This window comes from Rutidosis leptorrhynchoides, chromosome 9 (genome assembly GCF_046630445.1).
Source record: "Rutidosis leptorrhynchoides isolate AG116_Rl617_1_P2 chromosome 9, CSIRO_AGI_Rlap_v1, whole genome shotgun sequence".
Lineage (NCBI taxonomy): Eukaryota > Viridiplantae > Streptophyta > Magnoliopsida > Asterales > Asteraceae > Rutidosis > Rutidosis leptorrhynchoides.
The window spans coordinates 58,114,449-58,140,457 of NC_092341.1; the positions used below are offsets into that span (position 1 = coordinate 58,114,449).

The 26,009-nt window shown below is 35.1% G+C and overlaps 1 protein-coding gene across 1 annotated transcript; it reads left to right on the forward strand.

Annotated features, from left to right (window-relative positions):
- Positions 1 to 19,585: 19,585 nt before the first annotated feature.
- On the forward strand, positions 19,586 to 20,539 carry LOC139868075 (uncharacterized). The gene has a single exon (XM_071856413.1). The coding sequence runs from the start codon at positions 19,586 to 19,588 to the stop codon at positions 20,537 to 20,539; it is 954 nt and encodes a 317-aa protein (XP_071712514.1).
- Positions 20,540 to 26,009: the final 5,470 nt, after the last annotated feature.

Below are 26,009 nucleotides of genomic sequence, written 5' to 3' on the forward strand. Positions count from 1 at the left end.
GGATTAGATATAAAGGATATGTAATTTTGTTTTCATGTAAATAAGTCATGAATGATTACTCATATTTTTGTAATTTTATGAGATATTTCATGCTAGTTGCCAAATGATGGTTCCCACATGTGTTAGGTGACTCACATGGGCTGCTAAGAGCTGATCATTGGAGTGTATATACCAGTAGTACATACATCTAAAAGCTGTGTATTGTACGAGTACGAATACGGGTGCATACGAGTAGAATTGTTGATGAAACTGAACAAGGATGTAATTGTAAGCATTTTTGTTAAGTAGAAGTATTTTGATAAGTGTATTGAAGTCTTTCAAAAGTGTATAAATACATATTAAAACACTACATGTATATACATTTTAACTGAGTCGTTAAGTCATCGTTAGTCGTTACATGTAAGTGTTGTTTTGAAACCTTTAGGTTAACGATCTTGTTAAATGTTGTTAACCCAATGTTTATAATATCAAATGAGATTTTAAATTATTATATTATCATGATATTATCATGTATGAATATCGCTTAATATGATATATATATATTAAATGTCTTTACAACGATAATCGTTACATATATGTCTCGTTTAAAAATCATTAAGTTAGTAGTCTTGTTTTTACATATGTAGTTCATTGTTAATATACTTAATGATATGTTTACTTATCATAGTATCATGTTAACTATATATATATATATCCATATATATGTCATCATATAGTTTTTACAAGTTTTAACGTTCGTGAATCACCGGTCAACTTGGGTGGTCAATTGTCTATATGAAACATATTTCAATTAATCAAGTCTTTTACAAGTTTGATTGCTTAACATGTTGGAAACATTTAATCATGTAAATATCAATCTCAATTAATATATATAAACATGGAAAAGTTCGGGTCACTACAGTTGACAGGTATATTCACTATCAACAATCTTTTAGCTTCTGTCCTATTTGATACTGGTGCCGATAGAAGTTATGTATGTAGACATTTTTGCGATAACATTAATTGGTCATTAGTCCCGTTAAAAGAGAGTATGCTTGTCGAGGTCGCCAATGGAAAACTTGAGAAAGTTGACCATATTAGTTGAGGAGCTATCATCAACATAGCTGCTGCAGATTTCGAAATCGATTTGATGCCCATCAAACTGGGAAGTTTTGACATGATCGTTGGTATGGATTGGCTGACGAAAGTAATGGCCGATATTATTTATGGAGATAAAGCTCTTCGTATACCACAAGGAGACGGTGAGCCACTGATCATCTACGGAGAGAGATGTACCTCGAAGCTGAACCTCATTAGTTGCGTGAAAGCGCAAAAGATCATGAAGAATGGATGTCTTGCTGTCCTAGCGCATGTGAAAACAGTAGAAACCGAGGTGAAGAATGTGAACGACGTTCGAATTGTGAACGAATTTTCCGATGTCTTCCCTGAAGAATTGCCTGGATTACCGCCGCCGAGAGCAGTAGAGTTTCAGATCGACTTAGTGCTAGGAGCTGCACCTGTAGCTCGCGCACCTTATAGAATCGCACCTTCCGAGATGCAAGAATTACAGAGTCAACTGCAAGAGCTGTTAGACCGTAGATTTATCCAACCGAGTTTCTCGCCTTGGGGTGCACCCGTTTTGTTTGTAAAGAAGAAGGATGGATCCTTCCTTATGTGTATCAACTACCGTGAACTCAACAAATTGACAATCAAGAATTGGTATCCTCTTCCCCGCATTGACGATCTTTTTGATCAACTACAAGGATCGAGCGTTTACTCAAAGATCGATTTGCGATTCGGTTATCACCAGTTGAGGGTGAAGGAAAGTGACGTGATGAAAACTGCATTCAGAACCCGTTATGGTCATTATGAGTTTCTCGTGATGCCATTCTGATTGACAAATGCACCTGCCGTGTTCATGGATCTCATGAATCGTGTCTGCAAGCCATACTTGGATAAGTTTGTTATCGTCTTCATAGATGATATCCTCATCTACTCTAAGAGCGAAGAAGAGCATGAGCAACATCTACGATTAGTACTTGAACTCTTGAGACAAGAACAACTTTACGCCAAATTCTCCAAGTGTGAATTTTGGTTGAAAGAAGTCCAATATCTGGGTCATGTTGTGAGCGACCACGGTATCAAAGTTGATCCTGCCAAGATTGAAGCTATCAGCAAGTGGGAGACTCCCACTACTCCAACGCATATTCGCCAATTCCTAGGTCTCGCCAGTTACTACCAAAGGTTTATTGAAGGATTCTCTCTGATTGCGCGTCCTTTGACTGCACTGACTCACAAGGGGAAGAAGTTCATTTGGGAACCCGCACACGAATCAGCATTCCAAACCTTGAAGAAGAAGTTGACCACTGCACCTATCCTATCTCTTCCTGAAGGCAGTGACGATTTCGTCGTTTATTGTGATTCATCAAAAAGTGGTTTTAGTTGTGTATTGATGCAACGATCAAAGGTTATCGCTTATGCCTCCCGACAATTGAAGATTCACGAATGGAACTACACTACTCACGATCTCGAACTTGGAGCCGTTGTCTTTGCGCTCAAATTGTGGAGACATTATTTGTATGGGACTAAGAGCACTATCTTCACCGATCACAAGAGCCTCCAGCATATCTTCGATCAGAAGCAACTGAATATGAGACAGCGTCGATGGATCGAGACGCTCAATGACTACGATTGTGAACTTCGTTATCATCCTGGCAAGGCCAATGTTGTAGCTGACGCTTTAAGCCGAAAGGAGAGGACGGCACCTCTTCGTGTTAGGGCTCTGAACATCACCATTCATTTGGACCTCAACAGCCAGATCAGAGTAGCCCAAGATGAGGCACTCAAGGAGGAAAATATATCTCATGAACATTTGAACATACTCGTCTCTCGATTCAAGGTTAGGGAGTCTGGACTCTGATGTTATGTCGGAAGAATTTGGGTACCTCGTTATGGAGATCTACGGAACCTTATACTTGATGAAGCACACAAATCGAGATATTCGATTCACCCGGGAGCGGGCAAAATGTACCACAACCTTAAAGAACAGTATTGGTGGCCGAATCTTAAGAAGGACGTTGCGACTTATGTTGGTAAGTGTTTGACTTGCTCGAAGGTTAAAGCCGAGCATCAGAGACCTTCTAGGTTACTTCAGCAACCGGAAACCCCACAATGGAAGTGGGAAAGGATAACGATGGATTTTATCACCAAGCTACCAAAGATGGTGGGCGGATACGATACCATCTGGGTTATCGTTGACCGTCTTACCAAATCTGCACACTTTCTAGCGATGAAGGAAAAGGATACAATAGAGAGACTTGCTCAACTATACATCAAGGAGGTTGTATCTCGTCATGGTGTGCCTTTATCGATCATCTCCGATCGCGATCCCCGTTTTGCTTCTAGATTTTGGCGTTCTTTGCAAGAAGCCATGGGAACCCGTCTCGACATGAGTACTGCATATCACCCACAGACAGACGGGCAAAGTGAATGAACGATTCAGACATTGGAAGACATGTTTCGTGCATGTGTCATTGATTTTGGAAAGGCCTGGGAAAGGCATTTGCCGTTAGCCGAATTCTCGTACAACAACAGTTATCACTCGAGCATTAATGCTGTACCTTTTGAAGCATTGTATGGCCGCAAGTGCCGATCTCCTATTTGTTGGGCCGAAGTAGGCGAAAAGCAATTCACCGGACCCGAGGTAGTCCATGAAACAATGGAGAAGATTGCTCAGATTCAAGCTAGACTTAAGACTGCTCGTGACCGTCAAAAGAGTTATGCTGACCGTAAACTTAAGGACTTTGAATTCAACGTTGGTGACCGTGTAATGTTGAAGGTTGCACCTTGGAAGGGTGTGATCCGTTTTGGAAAGCGCGAAAAGTTAAACCCGCGGTACATCGGTCCTTTTGAAATTTTGGAGCGTGTTGGACCCGTTGCTTACCGTCTAGACCTTCCGACACAATTGAGCTCAGTTCATCCTACCTTCCACGTGTCAAACTTGAAGAAGTGTCTTGCTGCACCTGAACTTATCATACCACTTGAGGAACTTACGATTGACGACAAACTCCACTTTGTGGAAGAACCAGTTAAGATTATGGACCGTGAGGTCAAGACTTTGAAACGCAACAAGATTCTGATCATCTGAGTACGATGGAATGCCAAACGAGGACCTGAGTTTACCTGGGAGCGAGAGGATCAAATGATGCAGAAGTATCCTCACCTTTTCCCGACTCCTCCATCTACCTCATCTTAAAATTTCGGTACGAAATTTTCTTTAACAGGTGGGTAATGTAACGACCCTGGATTTTCCAACGTCAATTTATTAATAATTGTTATTATTAATACTTGTGATTAAACGAATGTATGTTATTACATTTACATGTTGCCATGATTGCCCGTACTTGACTTTAATTGCCCGAAACGTCTTTGTGACACACGAAACTTGCACGAATAATATTTTCAAGTATTATTTACATTCATGATTAAGTTTATTAATCATTTTAATTAACTAAGGTTGTTGGTTAATTACTTGGGCTTTATTTGGATTAACTTGTGAATTACCTACATACTTGGGCTTTATTTTTGTACATGGACTTAGAAGCCCACAATACCACACTTAATGGATTATATTAGCCCATCCTAAAATGCAAGTATCACATTATGTCTTAACTAGTTAGTTTAGTGCAAACGGAATCAAGTTACATAATACTTACAACTAGTTCCCATGTAAGCACCCTTAATGACCAACTTTTGAACATTTACATACAAGTATCTTGTGGATCTTGCTCCTCCTCTCTTTTCTTCCAAGGCTGTCGGCCATATGCATCATGGGGAGAGTTTTTGACTTCATTTTTGTATTACTAGTACACTAGAATTCTCTCATTCAAAACACACTTCAAACTTACTTTCATTTTCCTCTCATCTTTTCTCTCTAATTATTGTAAGTAACCAAGATTTTCTCTCCTTTTTTCTCCCTCAAAACCGTGACCCTTGATGCACTTATCATCATAATTTGCTTGTTGTTACTTGTTCATGTTTATGATTTACTTACTTACTTGTTGATAGTTATTTACTTACATGTTATCAAGGATCAAACTTACTAGTTTGTTCTTCTTTTATCTTGTATTTACAAGAACACTCAAGAACATAAACTTACTAGTTTATGTTCTACCTTTAAAGTTTTAAAGATTGTAAGTTCATGGTTGTAAAAATAATACTTGTGAATCATGTTTGTAAACTTAAAAGTTTACTTTCTTAAAGATCAAACTTTGGTTTGAATCTTTAAAGTATGAACAACTCATGAACTAGTTACTTGTTTACTTAGTTTATTACTTCATATTATGCACTTTAAATTTCATGTTTGTTGGTTAAAATTGGTCAAGTGTTACTAGTTAACTTTGATCTCATTTATCTTGAACAAAAGTTAACTTTAAAAGTTCAAGAACATGTAAGTAAGCTTTCTTTAATTATAACTTTGTACACTTATGTCAGATCTAGACTTTTGAGTCTTGGATCTTCAAGATCTAACTAAGAACTATGTTCTACAACTTAAGATCTTGATTTCATAAGTTTACTTTCAAGTTTGCAACTTATTATTAGTTTTAAATTCATGTATGTGTTAGATCTAAGACCTTGATGTAACCTTGGTTCATCAAACTTCATACAACTCTTAAGTGAGTTGTGCTACATGTCTTAGACCAACACTTGTGTCATAATAGTCAAAACTTGGTTAATATTACTTTTATATTTCATGTATGTGTTAAATCTAAGACTTTGATGTAACTTTGGCTCATCAAAACACTTGCAACACTTAAATGAGTTGTGCTACATGTCTTGGACTTGCACAAGTGTTATGATGGTGAAACCTTGGTGAAAATGATGCAAACACATCAACGAGTTGTACACTTGAAGCTATATGCATCAAGGATGAGAACCGTGATAAGCATCGAGTACCAAAAACCCACCAGAACCCATTATTTTTCTGTTTTCTGTTTTCTGTTTTCTGCTCTCTCTTTTCTAGTTTCTGTAACTGACCGGTACACCTGGGCTACTGTAACCTTGATTTTCAGATATCTCAGTTCGTGTAGATAACTTTTCATTTAAGACTCTTCTTAATCCAAGTTACGGTTTAGGATTTATGGCCCTCCAATCGTCACTATGTCTTTTACCGTTGTGCTGAAAATTCTGACCTACTCGCACTTAGACCGTCGCCACGGTCAAACGAAGACGAGTTTGCTTCTGGAATTTTTACCACAACTAAAGGACTCATATACGGAGCCATGGACACTGGTCTCACCTTATTTCAGTAGGTATAGAGGCCGTGGTGACTGACCGAACTCAGCCTTTGTTTTAAACTCTTTTCATGAACGAAACTTACTTTACACCTTTTGTTTGATGATGAATGATGAATGATGACCTTTAAGACCTTATTTACATACATTTAAACCTTTTGGGACAATTTACTGACTTAGTACTATTTGACTTAGGTTGAGGACTTTCCGGACCTACACACTTGCTTATTTCCCGAGTCATACTTTACCGCTACTTTATCATTGTGAGTTATAGCATTCCCTTTTTACTTTAACTATTTTGGGAACTGAGAATACATGCGCATTTTATGTTTTACATACTAGGCATGAGTACTTAAACTTATATATGTGTGGGTTATACAACGGCATAAACATTCCCTTTAGCTCGGTAACGTTTAGTCATTGGTTTTTGAACCGGTGAACGCGAATCTTAGATATGGATCCATAGGGTTTGACATCCCCACTCGGGCTAGTCGCGCTAGCATTTAATGAGTGTTTAATACTTCGTAAATATACGCACTTTCCAAGTGTACTTTCAGGGGGTATAAACGTTAAGTTAGTTACCAAGTGCCCACGGTTAACATATACTTTATCATTCTGTTTTGAAACGCTCTTTGTAGCACTGAAATCTCGTGGCCTACCTTACATACTGTTATACTTAAACTATAGCTCACCAACCTTTATGTTGACTTTTTTAAGCATGTTTTTCTCAGGTGCTTAAGGTTATTTGCTTCCGCTGTCGTGCTAGTCTTGCTGTAGACACCCGCTGCTCTAGAGTTATCACCACATAAAATGTTTATCTTGCATTCAAACTTATTTACTTTTGAACTATGATTTGTAACGACCTAAGGGTCACGCACTACTATTTGCTTCTGTTCATTGAAGCATACTTTTGATGTAAAACACTTGACGTTCGTTATGACGTCACCTTTTATCATGAATGCAAACGTATTTTGAAATCGCATATACTGTTCGACCTTGTAATGATCCTGTTGTTGATGGTCCGTACATGATGATTTAGTACGGGGCGTCACACATCAAATATTAACCAAATGAAAAACCCAAAACCACTTTTGGAACCCTCTATAATTCGGCCTAAATTATATACCCACCCAAAACCATTAATTTTTGCATTCTACATTCATGCATGTTAATAGAATGCAAAGTTGGTGGGTTTTAAAGACCATATATAAGAAGCATATTTCATAGACTTCGGCTCTAGATACCATTGATGGAATTCAACATAATAACATGTTCTTAATGTTAACATAATCACAAACCAATTTTTGTTAAAGCGGAAGCATAATTATTAAGAAAACAAGCTAATGTGTTTAACCATTTAAATTGAATTCCATGTAAATATCAAGTCATGAACATATGCTTACATATATCAATAAAGGATGAAGATTATACCTCCTCAATGATAAATTGAGGGCTGAATTTGGACAGCAGAAAATGATGATGAAGATGATGGAATAAGAGCTTCTAACTTGAAGCCTCAAGTGTGCAATACCCACAAGCTTTTATGCACCAACACCACCTTCGTTTGGTTAGGATTTAAGACACTTGAATAAGCTTACATATGAACTTTAAGACCCTTCTTTCTACCCTATTCAGTTCGTGATTCAGCAGCACAGAAAAAGGAGAGTTTTTTTGAACTTGCAAGTCTTATTTTGAGTCAATCACTTGGTATATGATACTAGCATGCATCATGTGGAAGTGTGTTATTGAAAGCAACAAGAATAGGCATGGGATGGTCTTTCTTGGAGCCTACAAAACTACCCATCATCTTTATATTTTATAACAAGATTTTATTTTATAAAACTTTTAATAATTTTATAAAACTTGTATAAAATAAACATGTATTTGTTACTTGCAATAATTTTATAAACCATTTTATAAAATATAACACAACATAATTGTTTGAACCTATAAATAATTACATATAAATTATCCAAATAATTTATTCCAAGTGATGATATTTTAGAAAACCGATTTTCTAAAGTTCAAGTGTTGCGTATTTATTTAACAATCCAACCGTTAAAATAAATACATATAAGGTGTCGGTAAGCTTGTTATTGGGTATGACCCGACTTGGATCATAACATATTAGCCACATTAATTTAATATGTCTCTTGGGCATATGAAATACCTTCAGTTTATGTATCACAACCTCCGGGGTTTGAGGATTTTGAAAAACCTTATCATGTTTATAAACTTAAAAAGGCTCTCTATGGACTTAAACAAGCCCCTAGAGCATGGTATGAAAGACTTAGAACATTCTTAATAAATAACGGATTTGAAATGGGAAAAATTGATAATACAGTCTTTATCAAAAGACATGAAAAGGATTTAGTCATAATTCAAATATATGTTGATGATATTGTATTTGGATCTACTAATGAATCTCTTAGCAACGAGTTTTCTAAGTTAATGCATGATGAGTTTGAAATGAGCATGATGGGTGAACTCAAGTTCTTTCTCGAACTACAAATCAAGCAACTAGAAGATAGAACATTCATCAATCAACAAAAATACATTCATGAAATGCTCAAGAAATTCGGAATGGAGAACTCAAAACCAATGGCGACTCCAGTGGCAAAAAATGTGAAACTTACTTTAGAAGGGGAAGGAGAACCATTTGATAGTAATAAATATAGGGGAATGATTGGATCCCTTCTATATTTAACGGCAAGTAGGCCCGACATCATGTTTAGCGTGTGCTTATGTGCAAGATTTCAAGAAAATCCAAAGACGTCACACGTAGAGGCTGTTAAAAGAATCTTTAGATACTTAAAGGGAACAATGCATCTTGGGTTATGGTATCCAAAGTTTACCGGGATTGATATTATGTGCTTTGCGGATTCCGATCATGGTGGATCAATGATTGATAGAAAAAGCACAAGTGGAGTATGCGCATTCGTGGGGCTTTGCTTAAGGTCATGGTTCTCAAAGAAGCAAACATCCGTCGCATTGTCTACCACCGAAGCCGAATATGTAGCAATGGGAAGAGCGTGCGCACAAGTGCTATGGATGAAGCAAACCTTCCTCGACTACGGTATCATCTCATCTGAAATACCCATATGTTGTGATAATAAAAGTGCTATAGACCTATCGAAAAATCAAATATTACACTCTAGGACTAAACACATAGACATTAGGCACCATTTCCTTCGTGGCCACGTCCAAAATGGTAATATTATGATAGATAAAGTAGAATCTGCTGAAAACATAGCTGACATATTCACTAAGCCCCTTAAAAAGGAAACATTTAACTTGCTTAGGAATGGGTTGGGAATGATGGAACATATTCCGTAAAATTTAATCCTGATCACGCACGGTCGCACCACGGTCGACCGTGATGAGAGCCGCCTGATGTCTGACGAGTTTCTTTGTCCTTTTTGCAAATCATTTAATACCCAAACAACTTTTTCACCAACCACATCTCTTCCTTAAACCCTAACCACTGAATTTCTGGTTTTACTTTTGTCCTACCTTCAAGTATTCTTCAAAAAAGTGGTCCATACTCTTTCAAATCTATTCAAGGAAATGACCAACACGAGAAATCAATGTATCACGAACAATAGGCAATACATGGAGACTAGAACACTTCATGAGGAGCGTGTCGTTCATCATTCCGAGTTTCTCGAGTTAACTCAACTTTGTACCCATAACAATTGTTTCTCATTTCTTGAGCTTAATGAAACCATTTATCCAACTCTCATTAGGGAATTCTATGCTAATCTTGATGTTTCCAACCCCGATCAAGTGGAATTTCAACTTTTCAATACACCTTACACTTGGTCCCTTGAACAATTCGGAACCGTTATGGCAATTCCTTTGAATGGGCGATCCTTCTATACTCCTTCAACCGATCTAAGATCACTTAATCCTATGTTTCCGTTGCAACCCATCTTAGATCTCATCACAACTCCGGGAGTACAACGAAACCTCAACCAACGGCTTCGTATTCAAGATGACGACATCCGCCACGATCTTCAACTTATTCTTAATGTCATTCGGAACAATGTCTATTGTCGGAAACCTACCGCTACTCACATCTCCGGAACCGAATTCGTTGTCATGTGGTCACTTTTCACTCATGAACCCATAAATCTTGCCCATCTCACTACTCAAAGAATGGGTTACCTTCGAGAACTAGGAACTCTTCCACTCCCATATTCAAATGATCTTAATCAGGCTTTTCCGATTTATTAACGCCATCAACGCTTCTCATATCCCTCAACCCGTGTCAACAATTCTTATTACTTATTGGGAGGCTCATCAAGTGATCATTCTCTCGTCCGATAATGAAAGATCGACAATCTTGGATGCATTTAGCACCAATGGAATTTATCCTTAAAAATACTTAATGTTGGTTCAGAACAAATATAAGGGCGGGTAGACACAACACTTGTCCTAGGATTGACGCTTGTTATGAATTTATTATTGTAATCTTGCTATGCTTATCATATTTGTTACTCTTTATGCTTACTATTGGTTCGAGGGGGAGCCATTTTATTTGTTTACAGGAACATTTGATAAGTGCGTACAATTTAAGGGGGAGAATTACTTTAGGGCACGCTTAGTTCCATGTGGGACTAACCTTTTTGCTTCGACAAAAGGGGGAGAAAGTGTATGGTAAGTGATGTTAACACTTATGTCGACCTACATAGTCAACACTTACTCATATGTTTGTCGTCATCAAAAAGGGGGAGAATGTTGGTTAAGATTCAAAGCATAATACTCAAAAGATAATCACTTTGTTTTGACACACAAGAACTGAGAAGTTAAATCATATGTAGGACGACATGAGTTCATGAGCCTAAACAATCTCTAGCAAAAGACCAATAATTAAGAAATCATCTTGAGAAAATTGCTACACGGCTGCACCACGGTCGACCGTGACATCAACCGTGTGTGTCCTGCACCAACGAGTTCAAGCTGTTCTAAAACTGCAAACCCACGGCTGAACTCACGGACGACCGCAGCCCGACCGCAGTTCTTTCTGTTACCAATCTTGACCAAATAAAGTTTGACTAGTTCTCGGCATCTATAATTTACAAAACCTTTTAAAACATGCTTATAATAGTTGCCCTCTTTGATCTTAAAAGAGTTTTGAACCAAAAGATTCTAATTTTCATTAATCACACCCAATGACATCTTAATGACACTTTAAGCTTGATTTAGGCTAAAACACTCAAGTGTCATATCCCTTTACCCCAATTCATAATATCATTTAAACATACTAATAATGGTCATTAAAGTCCCAATTAAAGAGTTGCTCTCCCATTAGTTCTATGTATCATTATTTGTGCAAGTATATAATTAGTTCAAGTCTACTCAAGTTGTAACAAGAATCATCATGTTCAAACTAGATTCAAACTAGTTCAATTAAGTTGTAACAATATTCTAAAGGGAAAGAAACTCCCATAAGCTAAATGACAAGTGATTAAGAAGGTTGATGAAGATTTTTGGAAGTTAATGGTTTGTCAAGAGACAAAAATATGCAATTACCTCTTTTGGTAATCAATGACAATTGGTCAAGGATTAAAGACTTTCTTCTTTAAAGGACATGTCAACTTCCAAGCTTATGTCCAAAACATAAAGGGTAATGAGGATAATTTCAGAAGTAATTGGCCACTAGTTGCAGCTACTCAACAAGGCAAAATGACAAATTTCAAAGGACAAAAACGGCCATAAGAATCAGATGTCAGAAGTACACGGTCGAACCACGGTCGACCGTGCAGTGAGCCATATGACTTCCAGACAGATTTCTCTTTCCTATAAAAGCCAAGCCTTGAACCATTTGAAGACTCACCTCTTGCACTCATATTTTCTCATACTTACTGATATCATTCTTATACTCAATTTGTAATCATTTAGAGTGATTCTAGCAAGAGTACTTGTAAGCTTAAAGTTGTAAGTTTACTTGTAAACTATCTTCTTAAAGGGATCTCGAGGATAGTTGTGTTTTCACTAGGATAAGTTCATTAGGATCTTGTGGTAAGAGCTATAGGTGTTTGTGAAGTCTTCAAAGGGACGTAAGAGTTCACAAGGGGCGGCTTATCGAAGTACTAGTGTTGTATCCAGACACTCCACCGAGTTTGGAGTATCATAGGGAAGAAAAATCTCAATTCATAGAATTGAGGAGTGAATTAAGGAAGATTAGTTAACATCTTCCCGAACCACTATAAATCGTTGTGTTTGTTCTCTCTTCCCTTATCTTTTATTTACAATTTAACTTATATTTGTATTGTTAGCATTATTAGAGAACAAACATTTCAAATCACACTATATCAAGTTCAAGTTCAACAAAACGCTAAAGAAAATTTTTAAAAATCGACTAAGTAACTATTCACCCCTACAATATATATATATATATACATATATATATATATACATATATATATACATATATATATACATATATATATACATATATATATATATATATATATATATATATATATATATATATATATATATATATATATATATATATATATATATATATATATATATATATATATATATATATATATATATATATATATATATATAGATCATAAAGATCAAGCAGGATACAAGTTACAACATTGATCAAATATGATGATCTGAAGTTCATGATCGAACAAATACAAACATCATTGAAATTGAAACCATCTAAACCTTAAAACAAAAGGCCAAACATTAGTGGTCAAAGAACACTGTCCACCTACACTCCTGTAAAAATACAAACCTACCCATATACAACCCCCCGAGCCCGGCCAGGTTTGGGAAAGACAACCTGAACCGCTACAGCACCATCTCGACACAAAGAGCACAAATCAATCATCAACAAAACCAGCGAGCACTGTCCACCGGGAAACCCAAGAACACCTCCCCTAAGGCCAGCAAACCAAAGAAGCCCCTTAACACAGACCCAACAACCGAACAGGCGGTCGAAAAACCCTCAAGAGACCACCATAGAAAACCTCCTTTTCCATATCGACAAAGTCAAGTACGTTGGCAATGACGTTGTTCCAACCTGAACCGGAAACAACGACACAAAAAATGGAGCAAATCGGACCCGACCCATCAAGCTAAGACCAAAACCCGTCCTAAATCGAACAACCAAGTCCGGCAGCCGAAAACCGATCGGAATCCAGCCCCCAAACCAACTGTCAATGGTGAGACAACCAACAACAGCACACAAGAGGAATACCACCACCATTTTCAAAACAACATGACAACCGGAAAGGAAACAAAGCGGACAGAAAACCGGTAATGATTCCAGGAAAAAACACGCCAAAGCAAAAGCTCCGACGCCCAAGATCTGACCACTGGAAGGGGAAAATAAAGGCGACTTAGCCAAAACATGACCTACACACCCTATTTCTCAGATCTACCAAGTGATCGTCGCCTGAGATCATCAGGTGGAGGTCGAAAATTGCCAGAGACAAAAGACCAACACCCGACCGGAGAAAGCAAAAAGAAAAAATATGGAGAGGATTGTTACCTTACAGAGCCCTTAAACACAGAGTGCACAAGGCACTCGCCGCCTGTGCCACCGGAAAACACCGAAAGGCAACCGGCCTCCACCTCAACACGCCGGAAAAGAGAAGCCGTCAGACCAGAGGTAAAAAGAAAAAGAAGCGTAAAAGGGAGTTCATCGGACCTCCGGCGAGATGCCGGAGGCTGGAAGGAGCAGAAATACCGAGTTTACAAAACGATAGCGACGAAACGGAGAAGAGAGAGTAATGACTGGAGAAGAAAGCGGCAAAAAAAGAATGGTTACTAGATTAAGGATTCACACAGATATATTTTGGAGATAAATTATGTATTTGATCGGGAAAAAAAAGCAGCGGAGAAGATGAAGAGGAGTTAGATCTAGGACAATATAGACACAAAGCCCAAGTCAGAGAGAAAATTATAGACAAGTTTTTGCATTTTAATAGTAATTTTTGATTTGTAATAAATGAATATTTATGTGGTTGTTTCGTAATAATAAGTGAGAAATAACTATTCACCAATTTTTTGTTATCATTTTCATTTTGTCAAGAGAAGTGGCCCAAATACCCCATTAATAGAATGAGACGCACATCAACGACATATATATATATACATATATATATATACATATATATATATATATACATATATATATATACATATATATATATATATATATATATATATATATATATATATATATATATATATATATAATAAAAATGAATAGTTACTAAAAGTGAAATGTAAAGTGGTTGATTTTATTAAGTGAATTTTTTTTATGGTTGATTGTAGTAAAAGTGAAGTATTGTGGTTAATTTATAAAAAAAATGTAAATTTTGTGCAAAATCGTAAAAGATGAAAGTTATAATGTGAGTTTGTAAAATGTGTCAATTATAAAACATGAAAACTTTACTGTAATTTGTATAACATGAAAACTATAGTATTTAAAATTTTTGAGTTTTAGAGGTTTATTTATGGAAAAATAAATTTTGTGTGTGTATTTGTAAAAGATAGGACAAAGTGTAGTTGTGAAAAATGTGTCAATTTTTAAAAGATGAAAACTTTAGTGTAGGTTTGTAAAACATGAGGAGTATACTATTTGTTACCACTATGTCTTATATATATATATATATATATATATATATATATATATATATATATATATATATATATATATATATATATATATATATATATATATATATATATTGTGACAACGCGAAAATTTCTGACCAAATTTAAACTTTATCTTTATATGATTTAATATTTCCGACACGATAAGCAAAGTCTGTAATGTGGAAATTTCAAAAACTTTGAACTATGTTCATGTAATCAATTACCCTTCGACTGCTCTTGACGATTCACGAACAATTATGTGTAAATAAATATGTATGAATATATACATATGTGTGATTATTAAATTGAGACATATTAATAAAATATTAAACGGTTTGATTGACATGTAAATATATTAGGAAATCTATTTCATGACTTGTAAACGTTAGCAAAATATTAAACGTATAACGTTATACTTATTCGTTATAGATAAACGACTACGTAATAAAAAAAAGTGTTATGTGAAACGTGTGTATATATATATATATCTATATATATATCTATATATATATATATATATATATATATATATATATATATATATATATATATATATATATATATATATATATATAGACAAGTATATATAGGTGGTTTCGAATACAAGTAATAGATATAAAACGTACTACGATATGTTTTGAAAGATTTGTACATTTTACAATATGTCAAGAAGTAAATTATTAAAGTTATTATCATTATCTTTTACTGTTATAAATTTTAGAAATTATATATAATGATTTAGGTGTCACGTCTTCTTTAAAAAGGAATATAACTTTATAAATGTCTAGAACCACTTTTGACAAATTGTTACCGAGTCATTTTAATAAGGATAAAGGTTTTAACGTTATCTTAAAAATTAGAATCTTTCTAGAAACCTTTTTGACAAGTTATAAATAATAACAGTCCGTGATTTAGTTGAATATATATATATATATATATATATATATATATATATATATATATATATATATATATATATATATATATATATATATATATATATATATAGGGGCAGGATCAATGGGGAAGTAACCAATCGGGGGGAAGCAAATTTTTTTTTCATTTTTTTTGAATTTTTTTTTCGGCATCAAGATCACACGAAAATATGAATATTTATAAGAGACACTTCGTGATGAATGTTATTATTTAGGCGGGAAAATGATCGACAAAAATAACATTCTAGATAATATTGTTCGTGAAGAATATGAACGTTTTTTTTTCATGTTTTGTGAAGTAAAATTTAGCCCGATTTAGAGTTTAGGGTTTAGGGTTTGGGGTTTAGGGTTTAGGGTTTAGGGTTTGGGGTTTAGGGTTTAGGGTTTGGTGTTTTGGGTTTATTCCATAAACCCAAAACACCAAACCCTAAACCCTACCCTAAACCCTACCCGCTGTATTTTGTCTGTGTGTGCGTGCGATTTGGCGATATTGTACGGACGTGTACGGACATTCACCGTTCCATCGATTTCCTCTCATTTTTTTGTGTATAATCCTTCCCTATTCACTGAATCTTCTTCGTTTTCACTACCAGATACAGAATCCATGTTTTTATTTCATTGATTTTCAACCAATTTTTAGATCTCTGCGATCTTAAATTTTGTTGTTAGCCGCCACTTTAATTAGTTGTTAGATTTTGCTTGTTCATTGTTGAAATCACTTGTATTAATTCTATTATGGTTACATGATTCTGTTCTGAGCTCCCTGTTCATCGGTTTCTATCAGGATTTCCCAATTTGATTTAGGGTTCGTTCAATTTGAAATTGATTTGGGGATTTTAGTTTCTAGGTTTATTAATTGTAGATTCTAGGCATGGATCCTGAGAATAATACTCCTAACCCTTCTGTGTCCCCTCCTGATCCTCCTGATTCTAATATGAAGTATTGTTTTAATACTCCTGAATTGAAAGTGTCTGATGTTTCTTCTGGTGATGTCAATCTTACCTCAGCTCAAGTTAGAACTCGTGCTAGATCTGTTATTCGTGTAGCTGTGGATAGGAAAAAGGATAAACTGTCTCCTATGGTCCAGAAAGTGTTTTTGCAACAGGATTTAACTAGGAAAAGGAAGGAAAAAGTGAATGATTGTTTGGAGGATATTGCAGGGGCTGGTAATTCAAAGACTACTATTTTTAATGCTGATTTTCATGGTGATTCTAGTGTACCTGCTTAAATTTCTATTTTACCTGAAAAGAAGAAGCGAGGTAGGAAGAAAGGTATAGGTACTAAAGCTAAGAATGTGGTATTTGATGATTCTGTTAATGAGCATAATAATACTTCAGTTGATGTTATTTCTAAATCTGTTGATGAAAGTGTTGTTATTGCTAAGTTGTCTTCTGTGGTTAGTCCTATGGTTTATTTCAAAAGTTCTAAAGATGGTAATCAGGCTGAATTTGATATTAATTTGATTGCTGCAAATGAGAGTGTATCTTCTATGTTTAAGAAAGGTGATTTAGATACTTCTATTGTTATTCCTGAAGACTTTTCACAGTATTCTTTGGGTGGAAGTAAAGCTGGTGAGGAGGTTAGTATGAATACTGAGACTAGGGATAGTATTGATGTTAGTAGTAATAGGGATAATGATAGCCACTGTAATACTAATGGTAAGATGGATAGTCCTGAACCTGTTTCTACTATTAAGCCTACTAATATTATACCTTCTGGGCATGTTTCTATTAATGCTAATGATTCTAGTGCTAAAAGACCAAGGGCTTGGGCTGATCCCAAAGCCACTTTTGTTGATTTGTTAAAGAAGAATAAAGAGGAAGATGAGTTAAAAATGGATTTCACACCTCCTGTGCTATTATCTAATGGTCAAAAAAGAGTTGTGTTTACTGAAGATGAGCTTAAAAAAGATGGTAGTGCATTTTTTTTGCAGTTGTATGGCTACTTTATTGGTACTTCTATGGATTATAGAGATGTTAATGCTCATTTAAGAAGAATGTGATGGAGGCATGATCTGAAAGAAGTAACTAAAACTGCTGCAGGGTTTTACTTGTGTAAGTTTAAAAGTGAAAAAGGAATGCTGCATGTTCTTGAAAATGGTCCTTGGTTGGTTAATAATGTTCCTTTTTTCATTAATCAGTGGGAACCTGGTGTTTGGCTTGAAAAAATTGAACCTCAAAAAGTGCTTATTTGGATTTGTATTCATAACATTCCTATTGAATTATGGAATGGTAGATGTATTGGAAAGCTTGTTAGTGGTATTGGTAGGCCTCTATTAATGGATAAAATTACTGCAGATAGGTGCCTAAATAAGAGTGGCAGATTAGGTTTTGCTAGGGTCTTGACTCAAATTAATGTTGTGGAAGAGTTACCTAATTGTGTGGAGTTTTCCTATCCTGCAATAGGTACATTTCCTGCTAAAGTAGGTAAATTAGAGGTGACTTATCAATGGAAGCCACCTCTTTGTACTCATTGCAAAGTGTTTGGTCATTCCTTTAAGGCTTGCAAAAAAAGGCCTAGAACAGATGATGAAGTTGTAGCCCAGGTTATTAGAGATGCTATTAAGATGAATGATGATGGTAACACAGGGAGATTACAGGGTGAGTGTGATAATGATGGGTTTCAAGTGGTTGGTAGAAGAGGCAGAGTATTTGATAAATTGAATTTTAATGGTAATAAAAGTCAAGGGCAGTCAAAGATGGTTAATGAGAAAAATCAGAATTTTCAAAGAAGTGGTACTCTTCCTTTTAAAGGGAACATGTTTGATAAAATTAGACAACAAAATGCTGCTAAATGGGTGCCCACAAAGAGTTCTAATGGGCAGGCAACAACTAGTGGCACTAAAGTTAATGAGAACTAAGCTAAGTTGACTGATATGGCTAAGGTGAAGGAAGAAAGATCTGTTCCAGTTGATATATCCAATTTGAATTCTAAAAATATCAAACAACAGAAGAATGTTCCAAAGAATGTTTATGGGCTCCAGGAGAATATTGTTATTGAGGAGATTAGTGGTAAGGAACAGGGTGATTTAAGTAAGTTTGCTACAAAGAATTGTTTTGCTTCTTTAGCAGAAGAATATGTTGATATGGATGATGGTGATGAGGCAGAATGGAATGTGGAATTTGAGCTATACCACAAAGATATTAAAGAAATTGAGGAGTTAATATCCAATAAGCAGTATCCTAATGATGTTGTTAGGTTTAAATGGAATAGTAAAATGGTGGACTATTTCAATTTTAGGTGTAAAGAAGTAGGTATGATTGGCTTGAATGTTAATGATGATTGTATTGATGTTTTATCAGAAACTGATGGTACTTCTCAGTTTATGAAATTGGATGATGGTGATGATACTGCTCAGCAAAAGTTGAATGAAGGGCAGGAGCATACAACTTGTCACTAATGACATTCTAAATTCTCACTTAGAATGTTAGGGGTTTGAGCAACACCTCTAACCAAAGACAAGTTGCTGCTTTTATGAAGAATAATAGGTTTAGTATTTACTGTTTTGTAGAAACTCATATTTATAAGAAGAATCTTGTAAGAATAGGTAATAGGATATTTGGTAATTGGGATTGGGTCTCTAATAGTAGTTGTTGTAAAGGTGGTACTAGAATACTGGTGGGTTGGGATCCTGCTGCAGTTAGGGTTATGGTGTTAGATCAACATGAACAGGCTCTTTACTGTTACATTGAACCTGTTAATGGTTAAAAAGGTTTTTTCTGTTCTTTTATTTATGGTTATCACATAATGATTCTTAGAAGAAGGCTATGGGAAAGTTTAAGATTACATAGTAAGATTGTGAAGGACAAACCATGGATTTTAGTTGGTGATTTTAATGCTACACTTGATCCAGGTGAGCATTCAGCTGGTCATTCTAAAATTACTAGTAGCATGAATGAATTTAGAGAATGTGTTGGGGATATTCAAGTAGATGACTTAGTTAAAACAGGTTTAGTGTTTACTTGGAATCAAACTCCAGGTAGAACTGATGGTATAATGAAGAAACTTGATAGAGCCATGTCTAATGAGGTATTGATGTCATTATTTCCTTCAGTTAAAGCTAGGTTCATGCCTTTTTTACATTCTGATCATAGTCCTATTATTGTGGAATTTGGTGAACTTGTCAAGCCAAAACCTAAACCTTTTAAGTTTTATAACCATATTGCTGGTAAAGCTGAATTTCTTTCTTTGGTTAGAGATGTGTGGAATGAGCCTGTAACAGGGTATAGTATGTTTAGTGTTGTTTCTAAAATGAAGAAGTTGAAAAAGCCCATTAGGAAACTTAATCATTCTCTGGGTAATCTCTTTGAGAACTCTGAAAAGCTGAAGGTTGAACTTGAAAATATTCAAATTGAAGTTGAGAAGAACCCTACAAATGGTGATCTTAGAAAGAGAGAAGTTGAGATTCTTAAGGCCTATAATGAAGCTGTAAAGGATGAGGAGGTATTTCTTAGGCAGAAATCTAAGGTAGAATGGCTTAATGAGGGTGATAGAAATACTAAATATTTTCATAAAGCTGTTAAGGGTAGATTGAGTAGGTCTAGGATTGAGGTTGTTGAAAACTTAAATGGAGATAGGTTTTTTGGTTTGGAAGCAGGTGAACAGTTTATAAGTCATTTTCAAAATGTGTTGGGGACATCTAAAGCAGTGGATGATATTGATGATCCTGCAAGCTTATTTACCAGAAAGTTAACCCATTAACAAGCTGCTAATATGGTGAAGTATGTGAGTGATGATGAAATTAAATTGGCTCTTTTTGACATTAATGATGACAAAGCTCCAGGACCTGATGGTTACTCAGCTAAATTTTTTAAATCTTCTTAGAATATTATTTCAAAGGATGTGTGTATGGCTGTTAGAGAATTTTTCCAAAATGGGAAATTATTAAAGGAGATTAATGCTACTGTTCTTGCTCTTGTTCCAAAGGTACCTGTTCCACAAAAGGTATCTGACTATAGACCAATTGCCTGTTGCAATGTAATCTATAAAATTATTAGCAAAGTGATCTCTAATAGGATAAAAGGAGCCTTGGATTTTATTGTTGATGAGAATCAGAGTGCTTTTATCCCAGGTAGACAAATAAGTGACAATATTCTTCTTTCTCAAGAGCTTATGAGAGGGTATCATAGGAATAGAGGCATTCCAAGGTGTGCTTTTAAGATTGATGTACAAAAGGCTTATGATTCTGTGGAGTGGCGTTTTCTTAAATCTTGTTTGCATAGTTTTGGTTTTCATCCTATTATGATTATGTGGATTATGAACTGTGTTTCCTCAACTTCATTCATGCTTAATATTAATGGTGATCATATGGGTTATTTCAAAGGCTTGAGGGGTTTAAGACAAGGTGACCCAATGTCACCTTATTTATTCACTATAGTAATGGAGATTCTTACACTTGTGATTAAAAGGCAGATTGGTGGTGATAAAAGTTTCAAATATCATTGGAAATGTAAAGAATTGGAGTTGACACACTTATGCTTTGCTGATGATCTTCTGTTATTCTGCAATGCAGATGTCCACTCTGTTCTTGTGTTAAGAAAAGCCTTAGATGAATTTAGGAGGATATCTGGGTTGATTCCTAGTATGGAGAAAAGTACTACTTTCTTTGGTAATGTATGTGGGGAGGTTAAATCTGATATTTCTAAAATCTTACCATTTAATGTAGGGTCTTTTCCAGTTAGATACCTTGGTGTACCTCTTATTTCATCAAGATTGACATCAAAAGACTGTGCTGTGCTTGTAGACAAGGTGACTAAAAGAGTTTTTGATTGGAAATCATTATCCTTTGCAGGCAGATTACAGCTCATCAATTTGGTTATTAGTTCTATACAAGTGTATTGGTCTTCAATGTTCATATTGCCAAAGAAGATTTCTGATGATATTGAAAGGATAATGAGAACTTTTCTATGGTGTCAAGGTGAGTTTAAGAAGGGCAAAGCAAAGGTAAGTTGGAAAAATGTATGCACTTCAAAGAAGAAGGGTGGTCTTGGTATTAAATCACTCCATATTTGGAATGTTGCTCTAATGACAAAGCATGTGTGGAATATTGTCACTAATAAGAAATCTATATGGGTTAAATGGGTTAAAAGTGCGAAGATGAAAAAGAAAAGCTTTTGGGAGTATAATGCTCCTGCAGATTCTAGTTGGACATGGAAGAAAATATTGAGGTTTAGGCAGAAAATTAGAAGGTTTATTGTGTGTCAGATAGGAAATGGAAGGAGTGCTTTGGCGTGGTATGATCATTGGCATCCTTTAGGTCCTCTTGATCTTATTGTTTCTAGAAGAGATATTTATGTTGCTGGTTTCAATGCTCATACTAAAGTTGCTGATCTTATTCATAATGGAGAATGGATGGTGCCTGAGGAATGGAAGACTAAATATGGTATAATTTTTGATGTAGCCACCCCTGTACTCATTAGGGATATAAATGATGTAATGCTGTGGAAGTCAAAAGAGGGTAAGCTTGGTCATTTTACTATCAAGGGTACATTTAGTGATCTAAGTATTGATGGTAGTGAGGTTGGATGGGCTAAGTTAGTTTGGTTTAGTCAGTGTATCCCTAGAAATGCATTTGTACTGTGGGTAGCTTTAAGTAATAAACTTAGAACACTGGATAAATACATGCGGGGGGAAGCTAATAATAGTTTGAAATGTGTCTTCTGTTTGGCATGTGAAGATAATCATAGTCATTTATTCTTTGAATGTGAGTTTCCCAGATCAATATGGACCTACTTTAAAGGGTTGGCTAGGTTAGATCATGCACCAAATTCTTTATTTGAGTTAGTTGAATACATGCAGGTTAGGCCTATTAATAAGTCTATCTGGAGCATTATTCAGAGATTGGTTTTGGGAGCATGTGTGTATTATATTTGGCAGGAGAGAAACCTTAGGATTTTCAGCAAAAATCCAGACCTTTTGATAAGCTTATCAATATTATTCAAAGTATGATAAGGTCAAAACTTATGGGTCTGAAAATTATTGGATCTGTTCAGTCTAAATTGGGCAGCTGAAGTGTGTGAATTTTATGTGAATGACTGCCCTAACCAAGCTGTTTTCAATAATGGTTAAATTTATTGAAGTGCTGGGAACAGATGGTTGGTGGTTTAGTAGTAGGAGTATTCTATTGTTTATGGATATTCAAGCTGAAATTTCTGTATTGGTGCCTGGGATATGGGGTGGTTATTTGGGTTGGAGATATAAGGGGGAGATGGGTAGTGGCATGTTCTCTTGTATGTGTTTTCTGAGTGTGTTAAGTACTAAAAATTTATGTACTTGTGTCTTGGTGTGTGTGTGTGTGTGTGTGTGTATATGTGTGTCATTTTGTCCAAAGGTGTCAGAGAATGCCATATAGGTTTTTGGGTGAAAAAATGATTATGCTGGAGTTTAGCATTAGATATTTAACCCTGAGAGTAATAAGGTGGTGTGTTTTTTATTTCTCATTTTATTTTAACCTTTTTAAATTCCATAACTTCATCTTTAGGACTTTGGGAAACCTTGTGTTGGGGTCAGTGGAATGCATAGGGCTATGTTGAAACTGCTTGTTGGAAAGTGTAGTTGCAGAGCTTTCAACCATTATTTGTTGTTTTGGCAAGGGTTGAAGATGCATAGCCTTAAGTGCATTCGCTTTAAATGGGTCATCAATTGCCCATTGTGTGTGTGTGGTCATTTGGCCAAAGGTCTGTGTCAAACTATGGGATTTTAGAGCTTTTGTAAAAAGCTAGGTAGAGTCACTGGTATGGTGGTCATTTTTTACTGTCAAATGTCCTACTTTTTTAAAAGGGTGGTTTGTATTAGTTCACAAACTAGGCTGTTTGGTTAAAGGGTCCTTTTATGACACCATACGCATAGGATTGGAGATATTGGTACACATGTTGGGTTATAACATGATGTTCTTTTTTAATGGAGTGATAAGGTTGGAGTTATGTCTCTTTTTCTCCTTGCTGCTATTGTTTGTGCTGAGCTTTCTTTTTGGATGTGAGATAAGAATGTACTTGGTGAAACTGGCATTAAAAGGAAGATGTAGGACCTTCCTTGCAAGTTTTTTGGTGTTTAGAATGCAGTTGAGGAACCATGTACATGTCTTAGGCTACCATTTTAATGGTCACTTGCATTTTATAAGTGGCAACATGGCACTATATCTATTCTGGTGTCATTTTTCTTTAGGATGTGTGTCATGTGTCTGTGTCAGTTCTTGTTCCTTGTGGTATTTCATAAGTATGATGGAAAAATGTCCCTGTAATGATGGCCCTTCTTGTTGCTGGTACTTTATTTTGAATCACAGAGTTGATCTGGGTCAAGTTAGCTTTATTATGGGTTATTATGTTAAATTTATCATGGAGCTAGGTCAACTCAGGCATGTTGTATGGTTTGTCAATCAGATTAGTCACTTCCATGGTTTTGTAGAAGTCTGGGATTGTTTCAGTGTTTTTTTCAACATGTTCCTATGTTTGGTTTAAGGAGATGGGTCATCAGTGCCAGGTTATTTGGGAAGAGAAACAGGGTTACTATTTGTGCAGCCTTGGATGTGGTTTTTTGTTCGTCTGTACTGGCTCAAATCTTCATTCATGGGAAATGGGTCAGGTTTGCTTCTGTTACTGCTCATTGGGTTGTTTTCTTCACCTCCTTTGTATTTTGGGTCAATATTATTTAGTTGGACATCTTATTGGTTTTGGTTTCATCTCTTCCTATTACTGTTTTATTGATCTGAGTTGTGACTTTATGTTTAAGTGGTCAACTTTAGTCAATGCCCTATTTGATGCAGAGATAGTTTGGTTTCTTGAGATAGATTGTGATTTTAAGTTTCTTTATTATTACTGTTGGGGTGACAGTTCTGGTTTGGAAAGTTGTAATAGAGAAAGTCAAAGTAGGTCAACGTTAGGGTTTCATGTTTGCTTTAGTTTATGTGTTGACTATTTTGGTATATTAAGGAAAATGGCAGAGGTATTATGTTGGTTGGATAGAGGTTATGTTCAGTATAATGTTGAGGTGTTTTGGTGGTGGTTTAATGCATTGGACTCATTTATGCAGCTATGGTCTTGCTCTTTGAATTATGAGTGAGCCTTATTTTATGTATGGTTTATGGTTCTTTGGTATCAAACATTGGGTATAGAATGGTTAATGAGGCAATTTTATGGTGGTTCCTATTTGGCACAGAATATGACTATGTATTTGGAATTAGCTGATTTTGCATATGGTATTGGCTTGGGCTTAAAGTGGTTCCTTGGAATTTTTCAGCTGGAAGCAGGATGTATGGATATTCATGGCTCCTATTTTGTTAGCAATTATCTTGTAAATATTAGTTGTATGTGTTTATATTTTGTAGGTTTGGGAATCATAGTAGTTGTATGGGATGTTCATTGAAATCCCTAGTTAGACCTAAAAAATAGCTTAGTTTTTTAATTTTGTTTGTAATAACTCTTTATTTTAATATATTTTGCCGGGTATTGGGCCCTTTACCAAAAAAAAAAAACCCTAAACCCTAAACCCTAAATCCTAAACTCTAAACCGTTCATGTTAAAAACTCAATCTAAATCCTAAATCTAAAACCTAAACCCTAAATTTCTAAATCCTAATATCTAAACCCTATAAACCATAATATCTAAACCCTAATATCTAAACCCCAATAGCTAAAACCTCAACATACGCTCGAAAAACACGATAATTGTTATATATTACTTCTTCGAGCATTTTCCCGCCAAAATAAAAACATTTATCACAAAGTATCTCTACTAAATGTTCATATTTTCATGTCATCTATAATGTTCGTGAACAAAGTTTTTCAAAAAACGAAAAAAAAAAGTTTTGCTTCCCCCCGATTGGTTACTTTCCTCTTGATCCTACCACTATATATATATATATATATATATATATATATATATATATATATATATATATATATATATATATATATATATATATATATATATATATATATATATATATATATATATATATATATATAACTTCCAACATGTAATTAAAAACGTGTTTATATATATTTTGAATTATTTAATAAACGATATTAGTATTCGATTATTGAATCAATTGATATTTAGATAAGTTAACTTATGAGAATTTGATGCATGAATAAATTATATGATTTAAAATATAAATTTTATATGATATAATAATTTTTATTATTCAATCGATTCTAAAATGAACTTTAAAATAT